At 49.4% G+C, this 27,143-nt stretch overlaps 1 protein-coding gene across 2 annotated transcripts in view; it reads left to right on the forward strand.

Moving 5' to 3' along the window:
* STXBP1 (syntaxin binding protein 1) overlaps positions 1–26,870 on the forward strand; it is an 86,003-nt gene extending 59,133 nt beyond the window's left edge. Inside the window, exons 11-19 of one of the 2 annotated variants that reach the window (XM_010367839.2) lie at positions 1,770–1,830; positions 4,515–4,580; positions 6,309–6,389; positions 8,962–9,100; positions 10,108–10,217; positions 11,599–11,700; positions 13,631–13,716; positions 16,598–16,752; positions 24,937–26,870. In XM_010367839.2, the coding sequence (XP_010366141.1) occupies positions 1,770–1,830; positions 4,515–4,580; positions 6,309–6,389; positions 8,962–9,100; positions 10,108–10,217; positions 11,599–11,700; positions 13,631–13,716; positions 16,598–16,752; positions 24,937–25,019 (883 nt within the window). In that variant the 3' untranslated portion in view covers positions 25,020–26,870. The remainder of the gene's footprint in view (positions 1–1,769; positions 1,831–4,514; positions 4,581–6,308; positions 6,390–8,961; positions 9,101–10,107; positions 10,218–11,598; positions 11,701–13,630; positions 13,717–16,597; positions 16,753–24,936) is intronic. The other variant, XM_030919413.1, reaches the window with a different exon arrangement.
* Positions 26,871–27,143: the final 273 nt, after the last annotated feature.

A 27,143-nucleotide genomic window follows, 5' to 3' on the forward strand; every position in this document is an offset into this window, starting at 1 on the left:
TTGGAAAACATATGTAGCTCTCTCAGAAAAATGCATTACAAACATTAGACCCAAACACCACAGTATACAATTGGATTTTCTTTTTTATAGCTGCTATATTCAACCTTCCCTGTTTTACCTACAGTTCCTGAGCAATAGCTGATGTCTCCTTACTAAACTGTATTCAGCTCTGAAAATGTTTCAGAATCTTTCTAATATTTAAACATTGTTGTAAGAACTTTAAACTGTAGATAATGATTCTGCTTTTTCAGAAAGACACATTCTGCTACCCTGAGTTAGTGATATATTCAGGAAATTTCCAAGGAAGAGTGAGAAAACAATACAGCCTTGGATAGTTCTGTTGTTTAGAGAAGAGGTCTCTAAACTTTTTTGATCGCTCAGCTTAAAAAGATATTAACCCATGGCCCGGCATGGTGGCTCACACCTGTAATCCCAGCACTTTGGGAGGCCGAGGCAGGTGGATCACCTGAGGTCAGGAATTCGAGACCAGCCTGGCTAACATGGTGAAACCCTATCTCTACTAAAAATACAAAAATTAGCTGAGCGTGGTGGCGTGTGCCTATAGTCCCAGCTACTTGGGAGGCTGAGGCAGGAGAATCACTTGAACCTGGGACGCGGAGGTTGCAATGAGCCAAGATTCCGCCATTGCATCCCAGCCTGGACGACAGAGCAAAACTCCGACTCAAAAAATAAAAAAGATATTAATCCACATTTCAGTAAATTAAATGTATTTATGAATTTAAAATATGCTTTATTGTACTAATGTGTGTATTTACAACATATATATGTTTGTATATTTTTCAAACATGAATTATGTTTCACCATATTCCAACATAAATTTGACAAAATGAGGTAAAATAAACACAGATATTCTAATATTTTCTTCTCTTTTCTCCTTGAATAATCTGGTACACCCCACTCTGGAGATCACTGGTTTCAAATATTAATTAGAAAAGCTACATGTCTCTCTTTTCTCTTAGAAAATAACTTCTTTTCTTTCTTTCTTTCTTTTTTTTTTTTTTTTTTTGAGACCGAGCCTTGCTCTGTCACCCAGGCTGGAGTGCAGTGGCACAGTCTCAGCTCACTGCCACCTCTGCCTTCTGGGTTCAAGCAATTCTCATGCCTTAGCCTTCCAAGTAGCTGGGATTACAGAAGTGTGCCACATGGCCGGGCGCGGTGGGTCATGCTTGTAATCCCAGCACTTTGGGAGGCCGAGACGGGTGGATCACGAGGTCAGGAGATCGAGAACACCCTGGCTAACATGGTGAAACCCTGTGTCTACTAAAAATACAAAAATTAGCCGGGCGAGGTGGCGGGTGCCTGTAGTCCCAGTTACACGGGAGGCTGAGGCAGAAGAATGGCGTGAACCCGGGAGGTGGAGCTTGCAGTGAGTGGAGATCGCGCCACTGCACTCCTGCCTGGGCGACAGAGCTAGACTCCGTCTCAAAAAAAAAAAAAAAAAAAGTGTGCCACATGCCCAGCTAATTTCTGTATTTTTAGTAGAGACGGAATTTCACCATGTTGACCAGGCTGGTCTCGAACTCCCAACTTCAGGTAATCTGCCCGCCTTGGCCTCCCAAAGTGCTGGGATTACAGGCGTGAGCCACCACGCCTGGCAAAAAGTAACTTTAAATGCATACCTTACTGGCAGGAAAACCAGTTTAGGAGTACCACATACTCCTAAAGGAAAAATTGCATGACTCCTCTAGCATCCATAGCAAGGCCTATGGTGTTGCTGTGAAACTTAGCTGCCTCCTTTTATTTTTCAGGGAAGTCACCCGGTCTCTGAAAGATTTTTCTTCTAGCAAGAGAATGAATACTGGAGAGAAGGTAAACCCATGCCAGCACTCAAATGCCAGTAAATTAGTCCCTGCTTTCTCTCTAAGAGCAGGGAAGTTGCTTCCTCTGAATAGGACTAGTGGGTTAGAAAGGTCATATCCCTTTCTTAGTTTACATCATTTTGCCTTATTTTTATTTTGTTTTTATTATTATTATTATTATTATTATTTATTATTATTGACAGAGTCTTGCTCTGTTTCCCAGGCTGAGGTGCAGTGGCAGGATCTTGGCTCACTGCAACCTCCGCATTTTGGGTTCAAGCAATTCTCCTGCCTCAGCCTCTCGAGTAGCTGGGATTACAGGCACACAACACCACGCCTGGCTAATTTTTTTGTATTTTTAGTAGAGATGGGGTTTCACCATCTTGGCCAGGGTGGTTTTGTACTCTTGACCTCAAGCGACCCACCCACCTCAGCCTCCCAAAGTGCTAGGATTACAGGTGTGAGCCACTGCGCCCAGCCATTTTTACACTTAAGATACAGATCCAGGCTGGGCGTGGTGGATCATGCCTGTAATCTCAGCACTTTGGGAGGCCAAGGCAGGTGGATCACAAGGTCAGGAGTTCGAGGTCAGCCTGGCCAACATGGTGAAACCCCGTCTCTACTAAGAATACAAAAAATTATCTGGGTATGGTGACGGGCACCTGTAATCCCAGCTACTTGGGAGGCTGAGGCAGGAGAATTGCTTCAACCCGGGAGGTGGAGGTTGCAGTGAGCCAAGATCACATCATTGCACTCCAGCCTGAGTGACAGAGTGAGACTCTGTCAAAAAAAAAAAAAAAAAAGATACAGATCCAGAGCCCCTAGATTTTGATATTTACAGAGAACTGCTTTTTGTTACTCTGAGGGTTAATATTTACTATTTTGGATCATGATTCATTTTAAGGCAGAAGAACAAACTGTGAGACCTTTTTTTTTTTTTTTGAGACGGAGTCTCACTCTGTCACCCAGGCCGGAGTGCAGTGGCCGGATCTCAGCTCACTGCAAGCTCCGCCTCCCGGGTTTACGCCATTCTCCTGCCTCAGCCTCCCGAGTAGCTGGGACTACAGGCGCCCGCCACCTCACCCGGCTAGTTTTTTTGTATTTTTTTAGTAGAGACGGGTTTCACTGTGTTAGCCAGGATGGTCTCGATCTCCTGACCTCGTGATCCACCCGTCTCGGCCTCCCAAAGTGCTGGGATTACAGGCTTGAGCCACCGCGCCCGGCCAAGACCTTTTTTTAACTTGTAGTGAAATTAGAATTTATGGCCGGGTGTGGTGGCTCACGCCTGTAATCCCAGCACTTTGGGAGGCGAAGGTGGGTGGATCACAAGATCAGGAGATTGAGACCATCCTAGCTAACATGGTGAAACCCTGTCTCTACCAAAAATACAAAAATTAGCCGGGTGTGGTGGCGGGCGCCTGTAGTCCCAGCTACTCGGGAGGCTGAGGCAGGAGAATGGCATGAAGCCGGGAGGCAGAGCTTGCAGTGAGCCAAGATTGCGCCACTGCACTCCAGCCTGGGTGACAGAGCAAGACTCCATCTCAAAAAAAAAAAAAAAAAAAAAATTAGAATTTATAAGCTACCTTACCTAAGCCTCTCCATATCCTGCCTGTTTATCAGAGGTGGTGCACCTGTCTTAGTCAAGGGAAGTGAAATTACCCAACTGCAACTCTGGTTGTATTACTCCCTTGCTTAAAACCATTTAAGGGGACTTCCTGTTCCCCTTAGAATAACTCCCATCTGCAGCACACACACACACACACACACACACACACACACACACAACCCTTCCAAAGCCCAGATCATGAGCCCCACAGGCCTCTCTCTGGTCTCATCTCTGCCCCTGTCCTTCTTGCCCTGCCTTCCTGCTCCAGCCATGCCAGGGTCCTCTTACCTCAGACCTGGCCAGGTTCTTTGGCTCAAACATCATTTCCTCAGGGAAACCCTCCCCGGTCCCCTACCTAGACTAGGCAGATGTCTGTGCCATGTGCACTGCACCCACACTACCTGGTGAGTACCCTCGAAGGGCCCTGATCTCTGCAATGCTTTATCTGACTCCTCTCCTGGATGCTCTGATTCTCCGTGAATCAGAGATTCTTTTTTTTACTTTTGTCCTTGTATCTCCAGCACCTAATCGTTCCTGGTATATAGTAGTAATTAAGTAAATTTTTGTGGGATAAATGGATGGGATTAGATGGCCTACACAGTTAGAAAGCACACAGACCCATCTTGCCCCTCGGGTGCAGATTGCCACCCTCTCTGACCTCCCTGTTCTCCTGTCCACACACCCACAGTCTTTCTGCCAGGAGAAAGTGCAAACTTGATGCTAAGGCTGCTTGAGCTGAGGATGAAGAAAAGCAATGAATAGAAGGATTTTTTTCCTCACCAAGAATTGGCTCTCAACAGCTTTCTAGTTCAATAAGCATAGAATAAAATGTAACTTCTAGAGACTTCAGAGTTCAGTTCCCAACCTGTAAGACAATCATATTTGGATCAAAAAAATTTTTGAGCCAGAGGCCTGGAAATCTAAACACACATGATCTTGTGTTTCACAGATTCATTTTGAGGGTTACGGAGAGTGCACTTGGGAACCCTATTGAGGGCGGCTGTCCTGTCCTGTGCCCGCCAGCCTTGCAAAGCCTCCTGACATCAGGGCCATTAGAGTGACACCATATGCTTTCCTTTCCCTTACAGACCACCATGCGGGACCTGTCCCAGATGCTGAAAAAGATGCCTCAGTACCAGAAAGAGCTCAGCAAGGTATGGCAGCCCCGAATCATCTGTTTGAATCATTGAGTAGAAACAACCACAAAAAGACTTCTCAAAGCCCTACTACTCTGTGGAATAGATAGTCTATGGAATAATCTATGGAAAATCGCAGATTTTTAGTCATCTTCAATTTTTATTAGAAAAGAAAATGAAAGGCTGGGATAGGCACCTTATTTCCTGTCACTTTCTTTTCCCCTCTTTATGTTTTCCTTCCTATTCCCCTGCTGTTGGCAGGAGGCCTCAGTTCACCACATGGGCCTCTCCACAGGGCTGCTTGAGCATCCTCCCAACAGGGCCACTGGCTTTCCCCAGAGTGAGCCGTCTGACAGAGAGAGTGCTAGGAGGAAGTCACAATACCTTTTATGTCCTGATCCTGGATGCCATGCATTATCACTTCCTCCACATTGCTTGTTAGAAGCAAGCTACTAAATCCAGCCTACAGTTCAGGAGGGAATGAAGCTCTGCCTCCTAAAAGGAGGAGTATCAAAGAATTTGTGGATGCATTGTAGTAATAAAACCATCGTTGGCTGGGCGCGGTGGCTCACACCTATAATTCCGGCACTTTGGGAGACTGAGGTGGGCAGATCACCTGAGGTCAGGAGTTTGAGATCAGCCTGGTCAACATGGTGAAACCCCATATCTACTATAAGGACAAAAATTGGCCGGGCGCGGTGGCTCAAGCCTGTAATCCCAGCACTTTGGGAGGCCGAGACGGGCGGATCACGAGGTCAGGTGATTGAGACCATCCTGGCTAACATGGTGAAACCCCGTCTCTACTAAAAAAAAAAAATACAAAAAGCTAGCCGGGCGAGGTGGCGGGCGCCTATAGTCCCAGCTACTTGGGAGGCTGAGGCAGGAGAATGACGTAAAACCGGGAGGCGGAGCTTGCAGTGAGTTGAGATCCGGCCGCTGTACTCCAGCCTGGGCGACAGAGCAAGACTCTGTCTCAAAAAAAAAAAAAAAATGAGGACAAAAATTAGCCGGGTTTGGTGGCACATGCCTGTAATCCTAGCTACTCAGGAGGCTGAGGCAGAAGAATCACTTGAACCCAGGAGGCAAAGGTTGCAGTGAGCCGAGATTGCACCACTGCACTCCAGCCTGGGCAACAGATGAGACTCTTTCAAAAAAAAAAAAAAAAAACCATGGTGCCACCTACCCTCATAAAGGAGTTCTCCTTCCTCTTAACTCTTTTAGAATGTGGTTTGTCCCTCTCTTTTGACATGTAACCTTTTCTACTTTGTAGTGATTGTGTACCCACTTGTACACACATTTTATCTCCTTTCTGAGGCTAGAGACTCCTTGGTGCCCAGTGGTGTTTTTTTTTTTTTTTTTTTTTTTTTTTTTTTGAGACGGAGTCTGGCTCTGTTGCCCAGGCTGGAGTGCAGTGGCGCAATCTCGGCTCACTGCAAGCTCCATCTCCCGGGTTCCCGCCATTCTCCTGCCTCAGCCTCCCGAGTAGCTGGGACTACAGGCGCCCGCCACCACGCCCGGCTAGTTTTTTGTATTTTTAGTAGAGACGGGGTTTCACCGTGTTAGCCAGGATGGTCTCGATCTCCTGACCTCGTGATCCGCCCGTCTCGGCCTCCCAAAGTGCTGGGATTACAGGCTTGAGCCACCGCGCCCGGCCCCAGTGGTGTTTTATACGTAGTAGGTGCTCAGTAGATGTTGCATGCATCCGTGATTAGCCCCTTGGTCACAAACTGTTGTGCTTTTTCCTAGTACTCCACCCACCTGCACCTTGCTGAGGACTGTATGAAGCATTACCAAGGCACCGTAGACAAACTCTGCCGAGTGGAGCAGGTAGGACTCTCCTCCTTCTGCCACAGCAAGTTTTTGCCAGGTCCATTTACCCAGCAGAATTTTAACATCTGACCTTGAACATCCTGCAGAATCATAGGAAATAGAGACGGGAAGGCCTGCTAGATCGTGCTGTCTCAACTCTGGAGCCAGTGCGGTTCCACTGTCCATGGTAGGGACTAGATTGGTCTGGAATGCTGTGCCGTTTGGATTTTGCATGCCTGTTTTGAAAGGCTCTATTTTCCCTGGAATGACTGAAGAAAGATATGTGGGGTTCTGAGCCCTACGTTGACAGGGCTGGCAGAATTTTATATTCTGAATGTATTCTACTCTTGCCATGGCCAGGCCAGCTTTGGAGACCTTGAGCCTGACAGAGGGTAGAGCAGTAGCAGTCAGAAATTTGCTCAAAGCATCCCTGATCACAATTAGGATTGTAAATTGAGAATTTGGGGTTTGAGTTCTGTCTCTGTCACTGATTATTTGATGTGTCTGTTTCTTTGTGTTTCATTTTTTTCATCTGCAAAAGGGAAATCAGTGCTGACATTTTTTAAGGTTGTCTTGTGGAGTCACTAATCCTGGCTTAGATTCATCCTAATTCTTTAAGTGTTGCAACATTATAAAACCATGGTTCAACTTCTAAGCGAAGAAAGTTAAAAGATTCTGAAGCCGGCTGGGCGCGGTGGCTCACGCCTGTAATTCCAGCACTTTGGGAGGCTGAGATGGGCGGATCACAAGGTCAGGAGTTCAAGACCAGCTTGGGCAACACAGTGAAACCCCATCTCTACTAAAAATACAAAAATTAGTTGGGCGTGGTAGTGAGTGCCTGTAATCCCAGCGACTTGGGGGGCTGAGGCAGGAGAATTGCTTGAACCGGGAGGTGGAGGTTGCAGTGAGCAGAAATTGTGCCACTGCACTCTAGCCTGGGCGACAGAACGAGACTCCATCTCAAAAATAATAATAAAATTCTGAAGCCTCAGCTTGGCCTCTTTTCATAGAAGAAAAAAATTCAGGATCTCAGTGTGAAGCTAAGATTTCAATCCTCTGGTTTGATGTGACAGGCTCAGCTTAGGATTGTAAGCCCTGTCCTGTATCATTGAATATTTTATAAGGGGAAGCAGCCCTGCTAAAATCCATCAATTTTACAGGGGCTTATAGCAAACACAAGGTGTCCTCTCAAAAAGAACCTGACCATCTAGAAAATAGGTCATACCTAAATCAGTAAAAATGCAGCTTGGGATTAATTTTGGAAGTTTACAGATTTTCAGAAGTGATCAAAAGTATGGTTGAAGTAGTTGCATTATTAAAATCATGTCCTGCTAGTCAAATGTCTGTTGAGGCTGGTGGTAGGACTGAAAGGTGAAGGGGCCTGTGAGAGGTGTCCTGCCTTCCTGGGACACAGACTGGAGAGAGACTATGAACTCGAGATCAGAATTTGTATGGACTCTTGGGGTCTTGAGAGAAAAAAGGAGAGCCTTCAGGCAACCTCCTGAGAGCCACAAAGGAAGCTGCAGCTGAGTCCTGGTTGGCTGAGACCAGCGTGCTGCCTTCTCTGGATCTGAGTCTCACCTGCGTCATGAAGTGGGGTCAGAAGCTTGTGTTCACTTCACTGTTTCATTTCTAGTTTTTTCAGCTCTTATCTTCCCCTTCATCTCCTGGGGTTTGGATTTGGTGGTTTGGGGGCTCTTTTTTTTTCCCTTTCTCACACATGAAACATGGTAGAAAGATTAAAAACAGGTTAAAACCCTGGAGCAGTTCAAACTCAAAAAGCACGTGCTTCAATGAGAGGGGAAGCAGAGTGGAAAGAATCTGCCCATGCGGAGGCATCCTAAAATCCCAGCACTTTTCATGGGAGGGAAGCACATCCCTTTAAGCCCTGCTCCCTCACAGGGCCTTGTACCTCTAGAGAGCCTACCAAGATTTAGTCTTTTTTTTTTCTTTTTCTTTTTCTTTTTTTTTATGAACCAGGGTCTTGCTCTGTCACCCAGGCTAGAGTACAGTGGTGCAATCATAGCTCACTGCAGCCTTGAACTCCTGGGCTCAAGCAATCCTCCTGCCTCAGCCTCCTGAGTAGCTGGGACTACAGGCATGTGCCACCATGCCCGGCTAATTTTTTTATTTTTGGTAGAGACGAGGTCTCCACTGTGTTGCCCAGGCTGGGCTCAAAATTTCTGGGCTCAAAAGATCCTCCCACCTCAGCCTTCCAAAGTGCTGGGATTACAGGCATGAGCCACCACCCCCAGCCAGGATTGAGTCTTTATCTGAGAAGCTGACACAAGTACACTGGCACTCACCTACAGTGAACAGCCTACTTTAAAACAAGATGGGAAATCATTGTGGTTTCTGTTGGGCAAGTGGCACTCAGGGCTTTTATCCACCCTCACTGATGTCATGGGAGACAGTGCTGATCACACTCCTGCTAACTACAGTGCATTATGAGAATAGAAGCACCTGTTTTAAGACCTTCCCCAACCAAGCTGGTAGTTCTAGACATTTGTGGATCCTGAATTTCCTAAGAGCTACCATCCCTCCACACTGTCACCAGAGAGATGGGGCCAACGAGATATATTTTCCATAGGACCTGGCCATGGGCACAGATGCTGAGGGAGAGAAGATCAAGGACCCTATGCGAGCCATCGTCCCCATTCTGCTGGACGCCAATGTCAGCACTTACGACAAAATCCGCATCATCCTTCTCTACATCTTTTTGAAGAATGGTAGGGCTGTGGGACCTAGAGAAAGGCACAGGCCCTGTCTTGGGGAAACTGAGACAGCTGAGAAAGAGGAAACAAAGTAGAGAAGTCATTTAAAAGATACGGACTGGGGAAGGGAAAGAAGATCCCAGGGGCCCTTTTTGTTTGGGGAAATACAGTGTAGTCAGATCATTGCAGCTAGAGGCTGAATGTCCCCCGGTCATTGTAGAGTTAATAAATGGTATGGAGTAGATGGAAGAGGACAGGGCTGGGGAGGGAGGGAAAGCTGCTTGGCCTTGTGGCCAGTTTACCAGAGCTCTGCCCACCAGGTATTTTTGACTTGTATCACATTGGTAATCTCTGCCATTAAAGAACTGACTTTTGGCCGGGCGCGGTGGCTCAAGCCTGTAATCCCAGCACTTTGGGAGGCCGAGATGGGCGGATCACGAGGTCAGGAGATCGAGACCATCTTGGCTAACACGGTGAAACCCCGTCTCTACTAAAAAATACAAAAAAAACTAGCCGGGCGAGGTGGCGGGCGCCTGTAGTCCCAGCTACTGGGGAGGCTGAGGCAGGAGAATGGCGTAAACCTGGGAGGCAGAGCTTGCAGTGAGCTGAGATCCAGCCACTGCACTCCAGCCCGGGAGACAGAGCGAGACTCTGTCTCAAAAAACAAAAGAAAAAGAACTGACTTTTACCCAGTTCAATCACAGTTGCCCAGGAATGTCCAAAAGATAGATAATAAAACTCTCATCCAATTTGACTTGACTCAGGGTGCGGGTGGGCAGGGGTTACTGAGAAGCCAGGGGGCAGATGGAAACACAGACTGTGAGGAGCAGCTGCTGATGGTCCTCACTCAGGCAGAGTGGCTGGAGGGGAATCGGGATCCTCATGTTTTCCTCACCGACAGTGAAGCTGATGAGTTAGAGGAGCAATGTCCACTAACCCTGAGGGGAGAAGGGCCACCATCCAGCCTGTCCCATTGGGTGCATGGGGGCTGTGTGTGGTGATCGGGTGTCTTGTGCCCTCAGGCATCACAGAGGAAAACCTGAACAAACTGATCCAGCACGCCCAGATTCCCCCAGAGGACAGTGAGATCATCACCAACATGGCTCACCTCGGTGTGCCCATCGTCACCGATGTAAGAGGCCAGCTCAGGTTCTTGGGGGAGGCGGGAGGGGAGCTGGCAGATCTGTCTGCTTCTGCTCTCTGACTGACGTACAGCATCCTCTGATACACACTCGTACGTCAAGAGAGAGAGAGACACGGAATCAGAAGGATAAAGGTGTAAAGCTATACATAAACTAGAGGCACAAAGCCAAGAACTAGACCTGAACAGCAGTGAGTCATTCACAGTCGTGAAAGCTGAGCTGTCTTGGAACCAAACCATAATAGGGGTCCCCGCCGTTTTATCTGTCTTGTCTCAGGGTCCGTCTGGCCTCACCTTTGGACAGCTTAGCCTCAGCGTCCCCTGTGAAGATAAGAATATGATGCTTAGAGCTAGCAGTTTGGCCACCTTTGAGTCTACTGCACTGGGTTGGTTCAGAGCCAAGTCAGGGCAGGTTATCTGGGAGGCCTGGACCGTGTGATGTGCTCTAGAAGAGGTGGGGTGAAGCCTCCAGGACCCTTGCAGAGGACTCTGCCATGAGCCTTGTATGTCACAGCCCCACTGTGTGCTTGTCTTCTATAGGCACAGCACTAACAAAGCTAGGGTTGCAAATATTCTCCCTCTGGAATCTTATAAACAAAACTGTTCCAGTGCCACCAGACCATAGCCCTGTAACTAGCAGGAGTTTGGCATTTTTAAACCCTTGTTCACAAGAGGGATCAAAATGAGAATGGAGATGTGCATTCATCCAGTACAGCCGTGCTGCCGAAATCCAATACGGCATGCTCCAAGTAGTATGCCCTCCTCTAACAGGCAGCAAACTACTTTTTCAACTGCCTGGAGTTTTTTTTTTTTTCTAGTGGCACTTACATAGTTGACCTATGTTTGCCATTTTTTATGACTTTTTTTTTTTTTTTTTTTTTTTTTTTGAGAGAGAGTCTCACTCTCTTGCCCAGGCTAGAGTACAGTGGTGAGATCTTGGCTCACTGCAACTTCTGCCTCCCAGGTTCAAGCAATTCTCCTGCTTTGGCCTCCTGAGTAGCTGGGATTACAGGTGCACGCCACCATGCCTGGCTAATTTTTGTATTTTTAGTAGAGACAGGGTTTCGCTGTGTTGGCCAGGCTGGTCTTGAACTCCTGACCTCAGGTGATCCGCCCACCTCAGCCTCCCAAAGTACTGGGATTACATGTGTGAGCCACCACACCCGGCCCTTTTATGACTTTAAAGAACAAGTTCGCTCCAGGTTCCCAAAAGGGCACATTTTGGGCTATTCCAAGGAAAACCATGCCCCCCATTACTCTTTGCCATTGCTGCCTCTGGGGTCCTTCAGAGAATTTCTAGAGAGTAGCAGAGGTCACCTAGGGCCCAAGTGGCCCTGACTCAGGTTCTCACCTGGTGTGTGTGTGCATGCAGTCCACACTGCGTCGCCGGAGCAAGCCGGAGCGGAAGGAGCGCATCAGCGAGCAGACCTACCAGCTCTCACGGTGGACTCCTATTATCAAGGACATCATGGAGGTCAGTGCTGGGGCGTGGGGAGGAAGAACCAGGCCCAGGGCCCTCGGATTGTCGGCCTGGATGCTTCCAGCTTCACTTGCTGCGAGGTGCCACTGACTTCACGGGTGCTGCCTCCACTTGAGGATTCCCATCCAGGCCTCCTTCAGCCCTCATAGCGCCCCTTACCCTGCGGTTTATGAAGAGCTGACAGACTGTGAAGCACAGTCCCAGATCTATTTGTCGTTATGTCTTGGAGGACTCAGCTCCTATAACAGAGACCCCTCTAGGGTGCCGCATCCAGTGGGGCCCAGGTGCATCTCAAAGGTCAGATGAGTGACATCATATCTCCACACAAGTGGCTCAGCACACCTCCCCAGGGCAGCCCTGCCTGCCCTGCCCTGCCCTCCTCCTATTGCTCCCTACCTGAGCCTCCACACACAGCAAATCAGACTCTGCTCCTCTGGCCAAAGCAGCCCCTTGCCTGGCATGTTCTCACCCTTCCACCTCCCTCCCCAGATCCTGCTTTTCATCAAAGCCCCTCTTGAATCTCACCGTTTCCATCTGCTGGCCCACCTGTCTGAGCACTCAGCACATGGAGGCCTCCCCTGGATTCCTTAGTGCACATGTGCCACTGGGTGCCTCGGGTCGCCTTTTTGTTTGTTGGTCCTGTCCCCTCAGCTGCTGTGTCATCTGCACAGAGCCTCTAGTGCAGCAGGTGTTTTTGCAGTTGTTGGCTGGAAGGTGTATAACGTGGTCGCCACCACCGTAGCCCTGTGGGGTCACTCCCTTCTCTCCTTGTAGCGGGAAGAGACCCTGCATAGAATCCCGCACCACTGGATCTTTCCAACTTGATTGGTGAACAAAACTAGGGTCTAGAGAATGAAGGGGTTTTTCTCGGGATCCCTTAGTTAATTCCTGGCAGCCCAGGTATTCCTATTGAATTGTACATTAATATAAATGTATTTTAAATATATAGAGTGAGTCAGCTCCCATTTTTAAAATCCACAAACTAAAAGGATGGGTGAACATGAAACATCTAGAAACCAATTATATCTCTTTGCTTGTTGGGATAGCCAACCCCTCTGTCTCATTCCCTCCTTTGTTCTCTGCTCCCTTTTGCTCCCCCTCCTCTCCAGTCCCCTAAAGAGACATGTGTAGGCTTCATGTGGGAGCTGTAAGGAAGAGTGTGGATTTCTAGGCAGCAGGAGGTAGATGGTGAGAGTCCACCCACCAGATAATTAGACACTTGAAAAACGGAGTGGGTAAGACTCCTTTGTGCAGGAGAGACTGCTTGTGCCTGGTTTCTACAAGGCTGATGGCAAGTATCAGGAATTTATTGGACAGAATGCATCATTTATAAAACCTCACATAAATTATGAAAGTGAATAAACTGGAAGAGAAGCAAGAAAAAACTTCTCTTAAAAAGCAGGCTATTGGCCGGGCGCGGTGGCTCAAGCCTGTAATCCCAGCACTTTGGGAGGCCGAGACGGGCGGAACACAAGGTCAGGAGATCGAGACCATCCTGGCTAACACGGTGAAACCCCGTCTCTACCAAAAAATACAAAAAACTAGCCGGGTGAGGTGGCAGGCACCTGTAGTCCCAGCTACTCGGGAGGCTGAGGCAGGAGAATGGCGTGAACCCGGGAGGCGGAGCTTGCAGTGAGCTGAGATCCGGCCACTGCACTCCAGCCTGGGCGACAGAGCAAGACTCCGTCAAAAAAAAAAAAAAAAAAAAAAAAGCAGGCTATCTCAGTGTAGCAGACAGTTACAAAGCATCTGCTATAACTGAGCCCTGTGCTAGGCACCTCTGGCCGCAGGGAAGGGAGCTCTGGTTGCTGTAAACCTGGCCATGGCTTTGCCAAGTGACATGTTCTCCAGATCATCTGGCCTTGGTTCCCGTCAGCATTTTTCAGACAGATGGCAAGCTAATATCTGTCTCTTTTCCTTCTAGGACACTATTGAGGACAAACTTGACACCAAGCACTACCCTTATATCTCTACCCGATCCTCTGCCTCCTTCAGTACGACCGCCGTCAGGTAGGTAAAAATCCCTGAGCAAGGACAGCGGGGCCAGCTCTGGTTGGATGTCAGCTCTGCGGCAGTCCCACTGTGTGGCTATGTGATCTGCCAGAACCCTCTCGCTGCTGCTCCCCACAGCTGCAGCGTGGGCCAGGTCTGCACAGTGGCCCCACGGCCCTTCCCCCTCCAGCATCCTGTTCCTCTCTGATTCATCCCTCACACCTCCCTCCCTTACTCCGCATCAGCCATGCCAGCTTCCTCACACTTCTCGAACAGTCAGGCCCACGTCTGCCTCAGGACCACTGCACTTGCTTTTCCCTCTGCCTGAAATTATCTCTCCCCAGATATATCTGCATGGGTTGGGCACAGTAGCTCACACCTGTAATCCCAGAACTTTGGGAGGCCAAGGCGGTTGAATCACTTGAGGTCAGGCATTTGAGACCAGCCTGGCCAAAATGGTGAAACCCATCTCTACTAAAAATACAAAAATTAGCTGGGCATGGTGACTCACGCCTGTAGTCCCAGCTACTCAGGAGGCTGAGGTAGGAGAATTGCTTAAACCCGGGAGGCAGAGGTTGCAGTGAGCCAAGATTGCATCACTGCACTCCAGTCTGGGTGACAGAACAAGACTCCGTCTCAAACAGACAAACAAAAGATATGTCTGCATGGCTTGCCGCTTATCTCTTTTGGTCTTTAATCAAGTGTTACCTTCTCCAATCTTGCCTCACCACCTTGTTTAAAATTGCAGCGCATCGGCCGGGCGCGGTGGCTCAAGCCTGTAATCCCAGCACTTTGGGAGGCCGAGACGGGCGGATCACGAGGTCAGGAGATCGAGACCATCCTGGCTAACACGGTGAAACCCCGTCTCTACTAAAAATACAAAAACTAGCCGGGCGAGGTGGCGGGCGCCTGTAGTCCCAGCTACTCGGGAGGCTGAGGCAGGAGAATGGCGTAAACCCGGGAGGCGGAGCTTGCAGTGAGCTGAGATCTGGCCACTGCACTCCAGTCCGGGCGACAGAGCGAGACTCCGCCTCAAAAAAAAAAAAAAAAAAAAAAAAAAAAAAAAAAAATTGCAGCGCATCAGCGTTCATAGCTTTACTCCTGCAGTCCAAGTGTGGAGCAGCCCACATGTCCCCCAGCTGACGAGTGGGTAACACACGTGTTCTCTGCACACAGTGGCTCCTCAGAACAGTGAGGGCTGAGCACGCACTTGGGATGGTAGAGTTATCAGCTCGAGAGGGCAACCCTGGCACTGCAGCTGTACCACTCCTGGCACCCCAGGATGTGCACGTCTCTGTCCCTCCTCTCCTGCTTTCCCCGCCTGTCTTCTCTCTTGCGTCTCCTCTCTCTGTGTTCACTTTTGGCCTCAGCTGGGCCAGAGGCCTGTGGCAGCCTCTGTGTCATTGTGCAGCCCTTCTCATGGCAGCAGAGACAAAACGAAAATTGCCAAACATGGCATAAAATGCAAAATCCCCAGTAGCGCCACAGTCAGGCTGGGTGATGAGAACGGGATGTCAAATGATTGCACAAGGAACGAAAGTGACCGTGAGATTCTCTGTTGGCCCAAATGGTGCCCCAGGCTTCTTCCTGGTTTGGAAAGTGACTGTAAGGCTGTCATGAGTCAGAAAGAAAGGTGATGCATTGCAGTGGCCAGAAAGGACTTGCTCCTTTCATCTCATTTTTCTCATTTTCTTAACCTGGGAACAACCCATTTGTTCCTATTTCTCAGTCAAAGGTAAAGGCTATTGAAGGAAACCCGGGGACAGAGGGAGGCCCCTCTGGGAGCAGCCCCACCACTGAAGTACTCTTCTTGCCTGGCTTCGCCGCGATTTCCAGAAGGCAGCTCAGGGATGGAGAAGCCTCCCTAGTGGTGCCTGGACAGGGTTCCAGGGCTTCCCTGTGCTTGGCCCTATAGCACAGAGCTCTTCATCAGACCAGGATTTGGGTTCACTTCCTTCTCCCTACCTCCCCATTCAACGACGACCTTTTGGTCAAGGCCTGTGTCTCCTTGGGATGTGGTACTGGGGAGGCCCTGGCCTCCAAGAGGCACTCACTCAGTACATGTTTTCAGGGGATCTGTGTGCCAGCCTGAAGGCAGATCTTAGACTGTCATCACTGCGCACTGACAGCAGAGTGTCCCAGGCAAGCTCAGAGGCATGCATGACTTGAGGTAGACGTCTGCATAAGCCTGTAGCAGGGGGATGCTACTGAACTTGACCCAGCAAAACGTCAGAGCTGAACTGATCCTGTCTGTCGCCTGCATGTTTCTTTTTTTTTTTTTTTTTTTTTTTTTTTTTTTGTTGAGACGGAGTCTCGCTCTGTTGCCCAAGCTGGAGTGCAGTGGCCGGATCTCAGCTCACTGCAATCTCCACCTCCCGGGTTCACGCCATTCTCCTGCCTCAGCCTCCCGAGTAGCTGGGACTACAGGTGTCCGCCACCTCGCCCGGCTAGTTTTTTGTACTTTTTAGTAGAGACGGGGTTTCACCGTGTTAGCCAGGATGGTCTCGATCTCCTGACCTTGTGATCCACCCGCCTCGGCCTCCCAAAGTGCTGGGATTACAGGCTTGAGGCACCGCGCCCGGCCGCCTGCATGTTTCTAAGAGTGACAAGGTCACAGCAGCACAGGCGTTCATAGTGACTCTTCTCCTGGGAACCAGACCACTTGAAAATTGCATTGCAGTGAAATTCAGCCAACACTCACTAAGCATCTACTCTGTTTGGGGCACAAGTGTACACACCTAATATGTAAACAAACCACTGGGGTATGAAGCATTAGATGCAGTGAGTGCAGATAAACTGACTGACATATGCACTCTCTCTCTCTCTCTCTCTCTCCCCCTCTCCCTCTCTCCCTCTCCCTCTCCCTTTCTCTCTGTCTCTCTCTCTCTCTCTCTCTCAGCGCCCGCTATGGGCACTGGCATAAGAACAAGGCCCCAGGCGAGTACCGCAGTGGCCCCCGCCTCATCATTTTCATCCTTGGGGGCGTGAGCCTGAATGAGATGCGTTGCGCCTACGAGGTGACCCAGGCCAACGGAAAGTGGGAGGTGCTGATAGGTGAGTGGCCATGCTTCCAGTGGAAGGCGCCGCCGCATCGCACCTCAACTCCATTCCACGCTTTGGTGTCGCATTCTGTCATAGACTCCCTTGACCCACAAAACGTAGTCTCTGTGGACAGCAGAAGCTAGGGGCCAAGGGTTCCCTCCTTCGTCTGCCCTGCTGCATCTCTCAGTGGAAGGCAGCCTCATGAGGTAGGAAGTGCCTGATCGCAGGGTCTGGCAGACTCAGGCTCAGATTCCTGCTCTGCAAGTGGGGGACCTTGAGCAAGTGGCTTGAGCTCTCCAACCATTTCCTTACTCAACAAAACGGGATCAGTAATACAGCATTGAACTAGGCCCAAGATGAGGTCTGTCAGTTTCCTGGCATTGGCCTCATGCCCAGGCAGAAATGGGCAGTGAATGGCAGTCAGTCGCTGCCTTCTTCACTTGTCAGGTGGAGATGGACGGACAGCTGTGAGCAGGTGCTGCCTGAAACTACTGCCTGACCGCTGGACTCTGCTCAGGGCTCCCCCAGCCACCTCCAACCACTTTCTAGCTCTGCCATGCCCTTTCTTGTATTTCCTGTTCATTTTCCAAAAGAGAGGAAGCGACTTGTAGGAGCTGACTTAACGCAGCAGGAGATTTTTCTCCTTTTTCTTGCCTTTGGGGGCTTCTATGATGTTTAGGGCTGGAAGAAGATGAATGAGCTAAGAAAAGTCTTACTTTCTCCAGATGCCTCCCTTTTTGTCCTGTTTTGCACTTAACAAAATGGAGGGAACCCACCAGCCTGGGGGGCCTCTCAACACTGTCTGGCAAGAAGCTGTCATGTTCACTACCCTGGCTGGGCTCTGTTCTCAGTGGAAACAGGCTCACACTGAGCAGGAAGAGGCCAAGGCTTTTGGCCTCCATTTGGAAAGGGGTATGCTCCTCACCCAGTGGGGAATTATACTCTCCAGGACCAAGGATGGCTTCTCAGGCCACTTACACATGAACTGCTGCAGGGAGAGGCCCTGAGCTGCCCCGGCTGGGAGGCATTGCTGACCTGCCATAGGTGCCCACCACTGGTCTTAATCCCAGGCACAGTCATTATCTCAATAACAAGTGGCGGTTTTATACCTCCAATTTGGGGTGAGTAAGTCACAGCACCCCCCCCACAAGGTATCCAAGTGAGCAGACTCCATGGACCAGTCCACATGGCTGTTCCTGGGTTTTTCAAGATGGATCTGGGGCTGTCAGCCACCTCTCTGAGAGCACAATCCAGTGGGGAGACTGTACCTCCCCACCGCAGCCCTCCAGCTTCCCATGTCAGGTCACCAGCTCTCCACATAACTGTTTTTCCTCCTGTTGTGTAGCCCCGGTGAGAAAGCCCTCTGCTCCCTGCTTGCATATGTGTTGCATGAATGTAGGGAGTAATTCTGGAGCTCAAACACAGCTTTTCTGGACAGAAGCTGTCACAGCCAGGCTTTGGGTGTAAATCTTCCCCTTCATCTTTAGACCTGACTTGAGGTTCCATATATTGGGAGGTGGGAACCTGGGGGTATGAAGTTGCCCATGAAGATTCATGGAGGGGCCTCGCACAGACAGCTGACATCCACTGTGTTGCCTCCCCTGCTTTGTGCATGCCAGCCGCCTTGCTGCCATGTGTGTGCGTGCACGCTTGTGTGTGTGCGCTTGTGTGTGTGTGTATGCATGCACGCATGTGTGTGTCTTGCTTTCTCATACCTCATTGACTGCATAAAATGTAGGCCTAAGTTGGCATGTTCCTGTGACGTACCTTTGTTCAAGCAGTCAGCTGGCCTCTGTTCTCCCACAGGTTCTACTCACATTCTTACTCCCACCAAATTTCTCATGGACCTGAGACACCCCGACTTCAGGGAGTCCTCTAGGGTATCTTTTGAGGATCAGGCTCCAACAATGGAGTGAGAGCCAAAGAAACAAAGTAAAAGCAGCTTATTACAGAAAAGAAACTCTTCCACTCTGAAGGGCTTTCTTTGATTATTCCGTCACTCTTTTTCTTTATTTCTTCCTTTTTAGTTTATTATTTATTTGATTTTGTTTCAACAAGAAAATGCTTGCAGTTCTCAACACCGATTGAAAATGTGTCCAGTGCTGCCCTCACAGCCCTGCCATGAACCCTCCGGGCTCCGACCTGCTGGCTCACTCATGCCTTGGGTTCCACACTGCTCAGTCAGACGCCTGCAGGCCGCTGGGTGGAAACCAAAAATGATAATGACTGCTGTGAACAGTTGTCAGAGAGGGAGCTGGAATTCTGGGGGATGCCTGAGGCACAGTGCCCAAGCCTGCTGGTCTGGGATGAATTTGTGGCCCCCACAAGGAATTTAAAGTGTCCTGATTTTGCTGGGTGTGGGGGTCTGAGAGTGAGGCCAGTGGACATTCGGGGAACACCTTGTCCAGGAAGGCAGGTGGTGGTGGAGATGGCTGGTCATGAGGGAAGCTTGGCAGGGAACACAGAATAGACCCCAGGTCAGTGGCAGCTGGACAGATGGTGTGAATACCTTTTTCCTAGGACAGGCACTTCTCAAGGAATAAGTGATAAGGGGTAATTGGGTCACAGGCCGCCATCTCCTTGGGGAGCTCCAGTCTTTAGTGGGAAGAGCTTTTGTTTCATGTGCCTCTGTAGGAAACAGCACTTAACAGTCATTTGCTCTTTTAGTAATTACTTTTAATTCTGTGGATCCTTTCAAGAGTTGAGTAGTCATACCCCTCTCTCTCCCACTGAAGTCCCTTGGTAAGGTCCGAGAGCCTTTCAGTAGCAATGTATTCTTCTTTTTTTTTTTTTTTTTTTTAAAGATGGGGTCTTGCTGTGTTGCCCATGCTGGAGTGCAGTGGCTCTTCACAGGTGTGATCACAACACACTGCAGCCTCAAACTCCTGGCCTCAAGAGATCCTCCTGTCTCCACCTCCCGAGTAGCTAGGACCGTAGGCCCACACCGCTGTGCCCAGCATAAACCTATTATTAATGCTCTGTGTGGTTTTAGAGAGCGTCTTCTGTCTCCCACCAAGCTTGTTACCCAGAACCTGTTGTCTGCTTAGTAGACTATCCAAATTTTATTTTATTTATTATTATTATTATTATTTTGAGATGGAGTTTCACTCTCGTTGCACAGGCTGGAGTGCAACGGTGCGATCTCGGCTCGCCACAACCTCCGCTTCCTGGTTTCAACCGTTTCTCCTGCCTTAGCCTCCCGAGTAGCTGGGATTACAGGCATGTGCCACACGCCCGGCTAATTTTTTTTTGTATTTTTAGTAGAGACGGGGTTTCTCCATGTTGGTCAGGCTGGTCTCAAATTCCCAACCTCGGGTGATCCGTGTGCCTCAGCCTCCCAAAGTGCTGGGATTATAGGCATGAGCCACCGCGCACAGCCGACTATCCAAATTTTGATCTTCAAAATTGTCCTCATTCCCTCCTCCGTCTTTCCATCCTTCAGATATGATGGGACCCTCCTATGTGTTTAAATGGCAGACTTCCATCATCACATCGGTGACTCCTTAGCTTGTTATACATTCTGTCATGAGGCCATATTTTGTGTACCTGATTTTGTGTATATTATTGACAATGGACCCTTGAAAAGCCCCTTCACCTGAGCTGAGATGTGGCCCAGTGAGTCACAGAGCTTGAGTCCCCTGTGAGCAGTGGAGAGAGACCTGGACTCAGAGCCCGGAGGACTGGCCTCTACCCCAGCTCCTCCATGGGCACCTGTATGGCTGTAGGAAGATAACCTCGCTCTCTCGGCCATAGCATAGGAGCACAGGGAAGCTGGATCGCAGTGCCCCCAGGCATGCAGGAGCTCTGACATTCTGTACATTCAGTGATTATGATTTGTGCCTCAAACCATGCAGTCCTGCCCACTCTCTCACTCTCTGGTGAGCCTCACGGGAATGGCCCATCAGAACCTTGGCTAGGTGGCATCAGCAGCTGCTTGTGTATGTAAGGAAAATGATGCTTCCTCCTAAAGGTAGGAACAGAAGGCTACGCTCCTTATCTCCTCCTCTCTCCCTTCCTTGACATAAACATCAGGGCAGCAGTGTGCTAAGGAACTGAAAGTAGTTGGGAAAGCAGAAAGTGGACCTGGTTATAGCCCTGGGCTATAGCTCCCATCCTGCCTGGGCTGGCCGTCCCTATAAAGCAAGGCCAGTATGTGGTGAATAAAAGCCATTCTTAAAAAAAAAAAAAAAAAGTCATTCCTTAGAAGCACCTTGATAGGTTGTAAATCAGAGACATCTGGTTCTGTGTGCAGACTGCAGGTAGGTGGATGGATTTGCTGCAGTATGTATTTTAAGACTTCTAGAAAGACAAATGTTCAGTCGAGTCTGCAGCAATACCAGACCACTTGCAGCATCTGAAAGAATCACAGGCTCAAACTGCAAAAGCTCCTGCTAGGATGAGTTCTGGGCTTCCCTGCTTCAGAACAAGCTGCTGCTTTGCAGAGTGTTTTCCTTTGCGTTGTATTTGATCAGCACAGTAGGTCTCAGCTGCCATCAAAACAAAGAGAAAAAGTAAACAGACTCCGTATATTCCTGGCTTCTGAAATCATTTGCTGAGTGGTGTTGGGTTTTAGAGCATTCAGTTAAGCAAGGCACAGAACCCTAATACCAGTGAGGTCAGAAAGCAGATTAAGGTCTGACTTGCCCTCTTGTGTTGTGATCGGCCAGGTGACCAAAGTGCAGGACAGTGCAAACCGTCAGAAAACCTGAGTGTCCTAAAGACCAGCATTGTGACAGCATATCTTTTGTGTCTTTTTTCTTTCTTTTGAGTCAGGGTTTCACTCTGTTACCCAGGCTGGAGTGCAGTGGCATGATTTCAGCTCACTGCAGCCTGGACCTCCTGGATTCAAGCGATCCTTCCACCTCAGCCTACCTAGTAGCTGGGACCACAGGCATGCGCCACCACGCCGGCTAATTTTTTTGTGTTTTTGGTAGAGACTGGGTTTCACCATGTTGCCCCAGGCTGGTCTTAAACTCCTGAGCTCAAGTTATCCTCTAGCCTTGGCCTACCAAGTGCTGGGATTACAGGCATGAGCCGCTGCGCCTGGCCCAACATGTCTTTTAAGAGAGGATGAATTTTCCTGCAGCAAATGAGAGGGTTCCTAGCAGACACCGTGCATGGGTGATGGTGCCACACCCTCTCTTTCCTCTCCCTCCTGTAGCTGAGGCTGGCTCCCCCGAGGTCAGGGTTCACCAACAACTCTCACTAAATCCTCACCAATCCCTCCACATTGTCTAAGAAATGAAATCTTTTGATTAGATTTTCACCTCTCTGCTCTGGTTGGTTTATGATAAAAGTACTCTTCACTGGGGAGTACCCAAGAGATTGTCAGAAGCAAATGAGAGAGAGCTGAAGACTGGATCAGATCTTTGTAGTACATGGGGGCCACTTGGGAGAAAGTTTGAGGGTTTTTATATTGATTATTTTGCTTCATTCCAGATTGGGATCAGGTACGTTTCATTTTTCTTTGGGACTCAGATTTGAATCTGAATTCAGGCCCACCTATTTCCTGGCTGCTATTTAAGCATCCACTTGCCCATCCCCTCCCCTGCCCTCCCAGGGGCCACAGGGTCCCGAGAATCAAGAGCCTGGAGGCACTGCTTCTCCTGTCTATGCCACCCACCCTGAGCAAGCACCTGACTACTCTGGCCTTCATGTGTCCCATGTGTAGGATGAGAGGGGAGGGCCGGATCCCAGTTTTCCAAACCTGGCTGATGATCATACTCACCTGGGCTGCTCTTAAACGTACACGTTTTCTGGCACCACCCTGCATATTCTGAGTCAGTAGGTCTGCTTCAGCCAAACTCAAGAATGATTGGACCAGCTAGCCTGCAAGAACACTTTCGGTTTTCAGATTCTGTCCGCATAGAAAGAAGGATTTTGTCCCATCAGAGCTTGCTGTGTGTGGCCCACAGCTTTGAAAACATGTACACAGTCATGTGGATGGGCCTCAACTAGTTTTTAGAGACCACTGTTTACATTTCATAATCTTCCAGTTATAGGGACTAAATAGGACCCTCAGAGCAATAGAGCTCACTTGCTGCTCTATTCTGGAAAACCAATATGGTCAGTCATCTGTGGATTCAAAATAAGAACGTGCAAAATGTGGATTATGGACTCAGCTTAATTTGCAATGTTTATAGTGGTGAGAAGCTTGACCAATTTATTAAAACAACACGGATGATTGAGTGTGGAGAATTGGCTTTCTGATGGTCAGCATTTACACCAGCTAGTCTGGTTCCCTTAAAGAAACGACACAGGTGAAGTTCTAGGCCCATGCCTGTTGCCGAGGCGTCACTGATTGTCTCCAGTACTCAGTCCTAGAATTGTTCTTCAGTCAAGACTGGGAGCAATGAATGGTCAGTGATTAGATAATATCAGAGACTTCTAGTGCATTAATTCCCTAACCTCTGTCTGACCTCCCCCAAATCCTAGATTTACACATCAGCAAAGACAGGGAGGACTTTGGAATGAGCATCTGATCAGATGAACTCCTTCAGATGCATCCTCTAAGATGAGTCTGCCCTGTTATTTCCTGGGTCATTTGGATGGCTAAGGAAGGCCTCGGGGATGTTTTCTCTGGCACATGCGCTCCTTGCTGTTGCTTTTAACGAGGAAGCTCCCAAGCAAATCCCCACACTCTGCAGGACAGGCCGTCTTTCAGCATTTGGACATGTGGGCTACATGGAGTTGCAATTTGGAGGCCCCCCATCCTGGCAATGGTTCACTCTTCAGAGTCTGGGGCAAGCCTTGTAATGTGCGTCCTTGCTCCTCATTTGTACATCAGCCTTTGGCCTCTTTTAGGACAAGCAGGAGGAGTGGTAAGGTCACAGAAATGAGTGGACTTCAGGAGAAAGGAGTGCTATAAAGAAGCCCAGGGACACACTCCTGAAACCTGCATCGCATTTGCTGAAGGAGCCTCGGGTCTGCAGAATAATGAGTCAGCTTTCCAGCACAGGGCCCTTGCAGGCCGCATGCACAGGGCATCCATCTGAGGACAAGTTCCTTGCTCAGCCAGGAGTGGGCAGCTGGGGCCTGAACTGCAGAGAAAGGGATGTTGGAAGAACAGAGAGGGCTTTCCAAGTTTCTGCTAGTCTGGAGTGACCAGGAAGGGCTGCAGTTCCAGCAGTCTTGGGTCAGCTGAGCGAGTAGTCAGCGGTCAAATGCATAGGGACCCTGGTATTGGAGTCATGCCCAATGAGCCAGCCAAAGCCTTCTTTTGCCTGCCCTTGAGGTGGAAATCTGGCATCCAGTGGTTTCTGCTCCCATGAAGGCCCATTCCTTTGCCACGTCTCCAGGGAGGCACATTTTCAAGTACGGGTCTCTTTTGTTCCGTTCTTCTCTCCCACCAGGACCTTTCTTTGAAGCGCACTGCTGCATGTGTGCGGGCCTCATGCTCACCCACACACCACCCCAGTCACCTCTGTTCTGTTTAAGTCCATGTCCAAACCACACGACCCATGCATCTTTTTTTACTGCACTTACTAGATCTCTCTCTCTCTCCTTATGAAAAAGACTTTCATTTATTTTTATTTTTATTTTTATTTTTATTTTTATTTTTGCAGTAGAAGTATATCTAATTCCATTAGCTTAAATTTTTGCAAGCATTTCTAATCTCTTACAATACGCGGTCTCTGCAAGGTAAGGCCTCAGGTCCCCTGGCCCTTTCCCTCTCACACCTGAGGTCCCACCCACCAGGGCAATACCAACTGGCTGGCTCCCAGAGGTCAGTGGATTCTCCCAGGGGGCTTTGCCTGTCAGCATTCTCTCCCAGGCACCGTGCTTTCCACACATGGTCCCCCTACCAACTCTGCCTCCATTTTCAACCTTTCCCCCTTGCCATGTTTGGAATTTCTCTCCCCGGCTTCACTTGGAGTTTAAGAGTGAATTAGAAATGCAACTGCCCATCACCTGTAGATGGCTCTGCACCCTGATGGCCAGGCGGCTCGTTCCTTGGTGCAGCCTGGGAGCCTGCCTGAGCCAGAGGATGTGTTTTGTTTATCCACAGCCCCCGAATATCTCCCAGGCCTATTGCAACGGGACCCCAATCCCAACCCCCGCTCCCCTCCCTGCTTCCACTAGACCCAGACCAGGGTGGGGGAGGGGGGTGGGTGCAGATCTGGCAGTCAAGCGCAGGAAAGGAAAAGTGTTAGAAATCAGAACTGGCAAGCTCACTGTCTTCTCTGCCTCCTCCAGGATCCACGCACATCCTCACCCCACAGAAACTGCTGGACACGCTGAAGAAACTGAATAAAACAGATGAAGAAATAAGCAGTTAAAAAAATAAGTCGCCCCTCCAAACACGCCCCATCCCACAGCGGTCCACAGCTTCCCACCATCGCCCGCCTCAGTTCCTTTGCGTCCTTTGCCTCCCCAGCCCTGCACGCCCTGGCCGGCACTGTTGCCGCTGCGTTCTCGTGTTCAGTGATGCCCTCTTCTTGTTTGAAACAAAAGAAAATAATGCATTGTGTTTTTTTAAAAGAGTATCTTACATATGTATCCTGAAAGGAGAAGTTCATGTGCAGTTGGTGTGCAGCAGGAGAAGTTTCTGGACTGTTAGGATGAACGGACGCCTCCTTCCCGTTATTTAAGATTTATGACCTTGTACATAGCCCTGGGTGACATGTGCACATTGCTTGGGTGTGGAACGGTAGAAATGTGGGTATTTTTAAAACCTTGTTTGGGGTCGCTCCTGTCCTTGTTGAGAATCATAGAGATGTCTGTGTTCTTGGAGTATTGCACGCTGAGGACTAATCTGTTATCTTCATTCCAGTCTCTACCCCTCAGTGCCTGGTCTCATCCAAATAACCTGGGAGGTGATCATCGGGACATCTCAGGAGGTCTGAGGTGGAACAGACCTCTTTGCCTTTCCCAGTGTCTCATGCCCCCAGGGGTGTGGCTGTGGGTGGAGGCTGGGGTGTCCGCACGAAGCCAGGTCAGCGTCCTCCTCCACAGCCCGTAACTGCCTCCTCCCCGGCCTGTGTCCACAGTGCCGTGATCCTGAGGGAAGTCCTCCAGTCTAAGTCACAGTGCCCCGACAGGTGAAAAGCAAACTCCTGCTGGGAGCCTCCATCTCTTTGGAAAAACAGTCCGGAGCCTGTGGCCCAGGCCCTTCTGTCCCCAGGCATCACCCCAACAGCTCATTTTCCCTAGTCAGCCTTCGTTCAAGGGTCAGGAGTGAACCAGAACAGATGGGTTCTGGAGGTACCTGAACAGAGGGTTATGGCTGTGGAGAAGGTTCTTGGCCCATTGGATTCACACAGACCCTGTACCCTCTTGGCAAACATCTTCAGTCAGATTATCCTCAGTTTCAGATACTTCATAATACCTTATTTTGTGTCGTGTGGGGTCATACGTCATCGTGTTTGTAAGAGAAGATGGTCATTTTATTCTCTGTATAAAACTTAGCTCTAAAGCAGAAACTAAAGCAGCAAATGCAGGAAAGGCTGTCTCGCCATCCTCAAGACTCAGCAGCTCTCATTCTCCAGTGGTGAGCACACCATTTGTCCTGCTGCTGTTGTCGTGAAATATAACAGTGGAAGTCACAAAAATGTCCCCTGCCCAGCCCCCTCGCCGCCCTTGACCTCCCGCAAGCCATGTGTGTATTACTCGTCTAGTGATGTCCTCGCAAAGTGCTGTACACGAGCTCGGCGCCACCTCCACCTCTCTTTCAGAGCCTGCTCCCCGCCCTCTCCGCTCGCTGCATTGTGGTGTTCTCTTCTCAAGGCTTTGAAATCTCCCCTTGCACTGAAATTAGTCGTCAGCTCTCTCCCTGTCTCCCTCCCGACTTATACGACCTGATTTCCTTAGGACAGAACCGCAGGCACCCGCTCCGGGTGTCTTACTCCCGCTGCTTGTTCTGTCCCCTTCCTCGGACCAAACAGTGCTCATGCTTCAGGACCTTGTTTGTCGAAGATGTTGGTTTCCCTCTGTCTGTTATTTATATGAAAATAATTTATCAAAAGGATATTTTAAAAAAGCTAGTCTGTCTTGAAACTTGTTTACCCTAAAATTATCAGAATCTCAGTGTTTGAAAGTATTGAAGCACAAACATATATCATCTCTGTACCATTCTGTACTAAAGCACTTGAGTCTAATAAATAAAGAAATCAGCACCCCTTCCTGGTGTCCAGGGGCCTGTAGTCTGGCTTTCCTTTGGGCAACAGAAGGAGAAAGCTTTTGCAGTAGTTCATCACAGAGGAGGCGGCCACCCCGAGCTGTGGCATGGAGTCAGGTCCCCGTGGCTTGCATTAAATCTGTAGCTGCCTCGCACTGGGGACTAGCCATGGAACTTGTCTTGGGCCTCTAGCTGCAACAGGACGCTGCCTAGAGATGAGACCATTCTTCCACCGCGTTTCTCCTTATCTAGAATGCCTGCCTCCCTCCTTCCCTCCCTCCCTCCC

The sequence above is a fragment of the Rhinopithecus roxellana genome, chromosome 16 (assembly GCF_007565055.1).
Source record: "Rhinopithecus roxellana isolate Shanxi Qingling chromosome 16, ASM756505v1, whole genome shotgun sequence".
Classification (NCBI taxonomy): Eukaryota; Metazoa; Chordata; class Mammalia; order Primates; family Cercopithecidae; genus Rhinopithecus; species Rhinopithecus roxellana.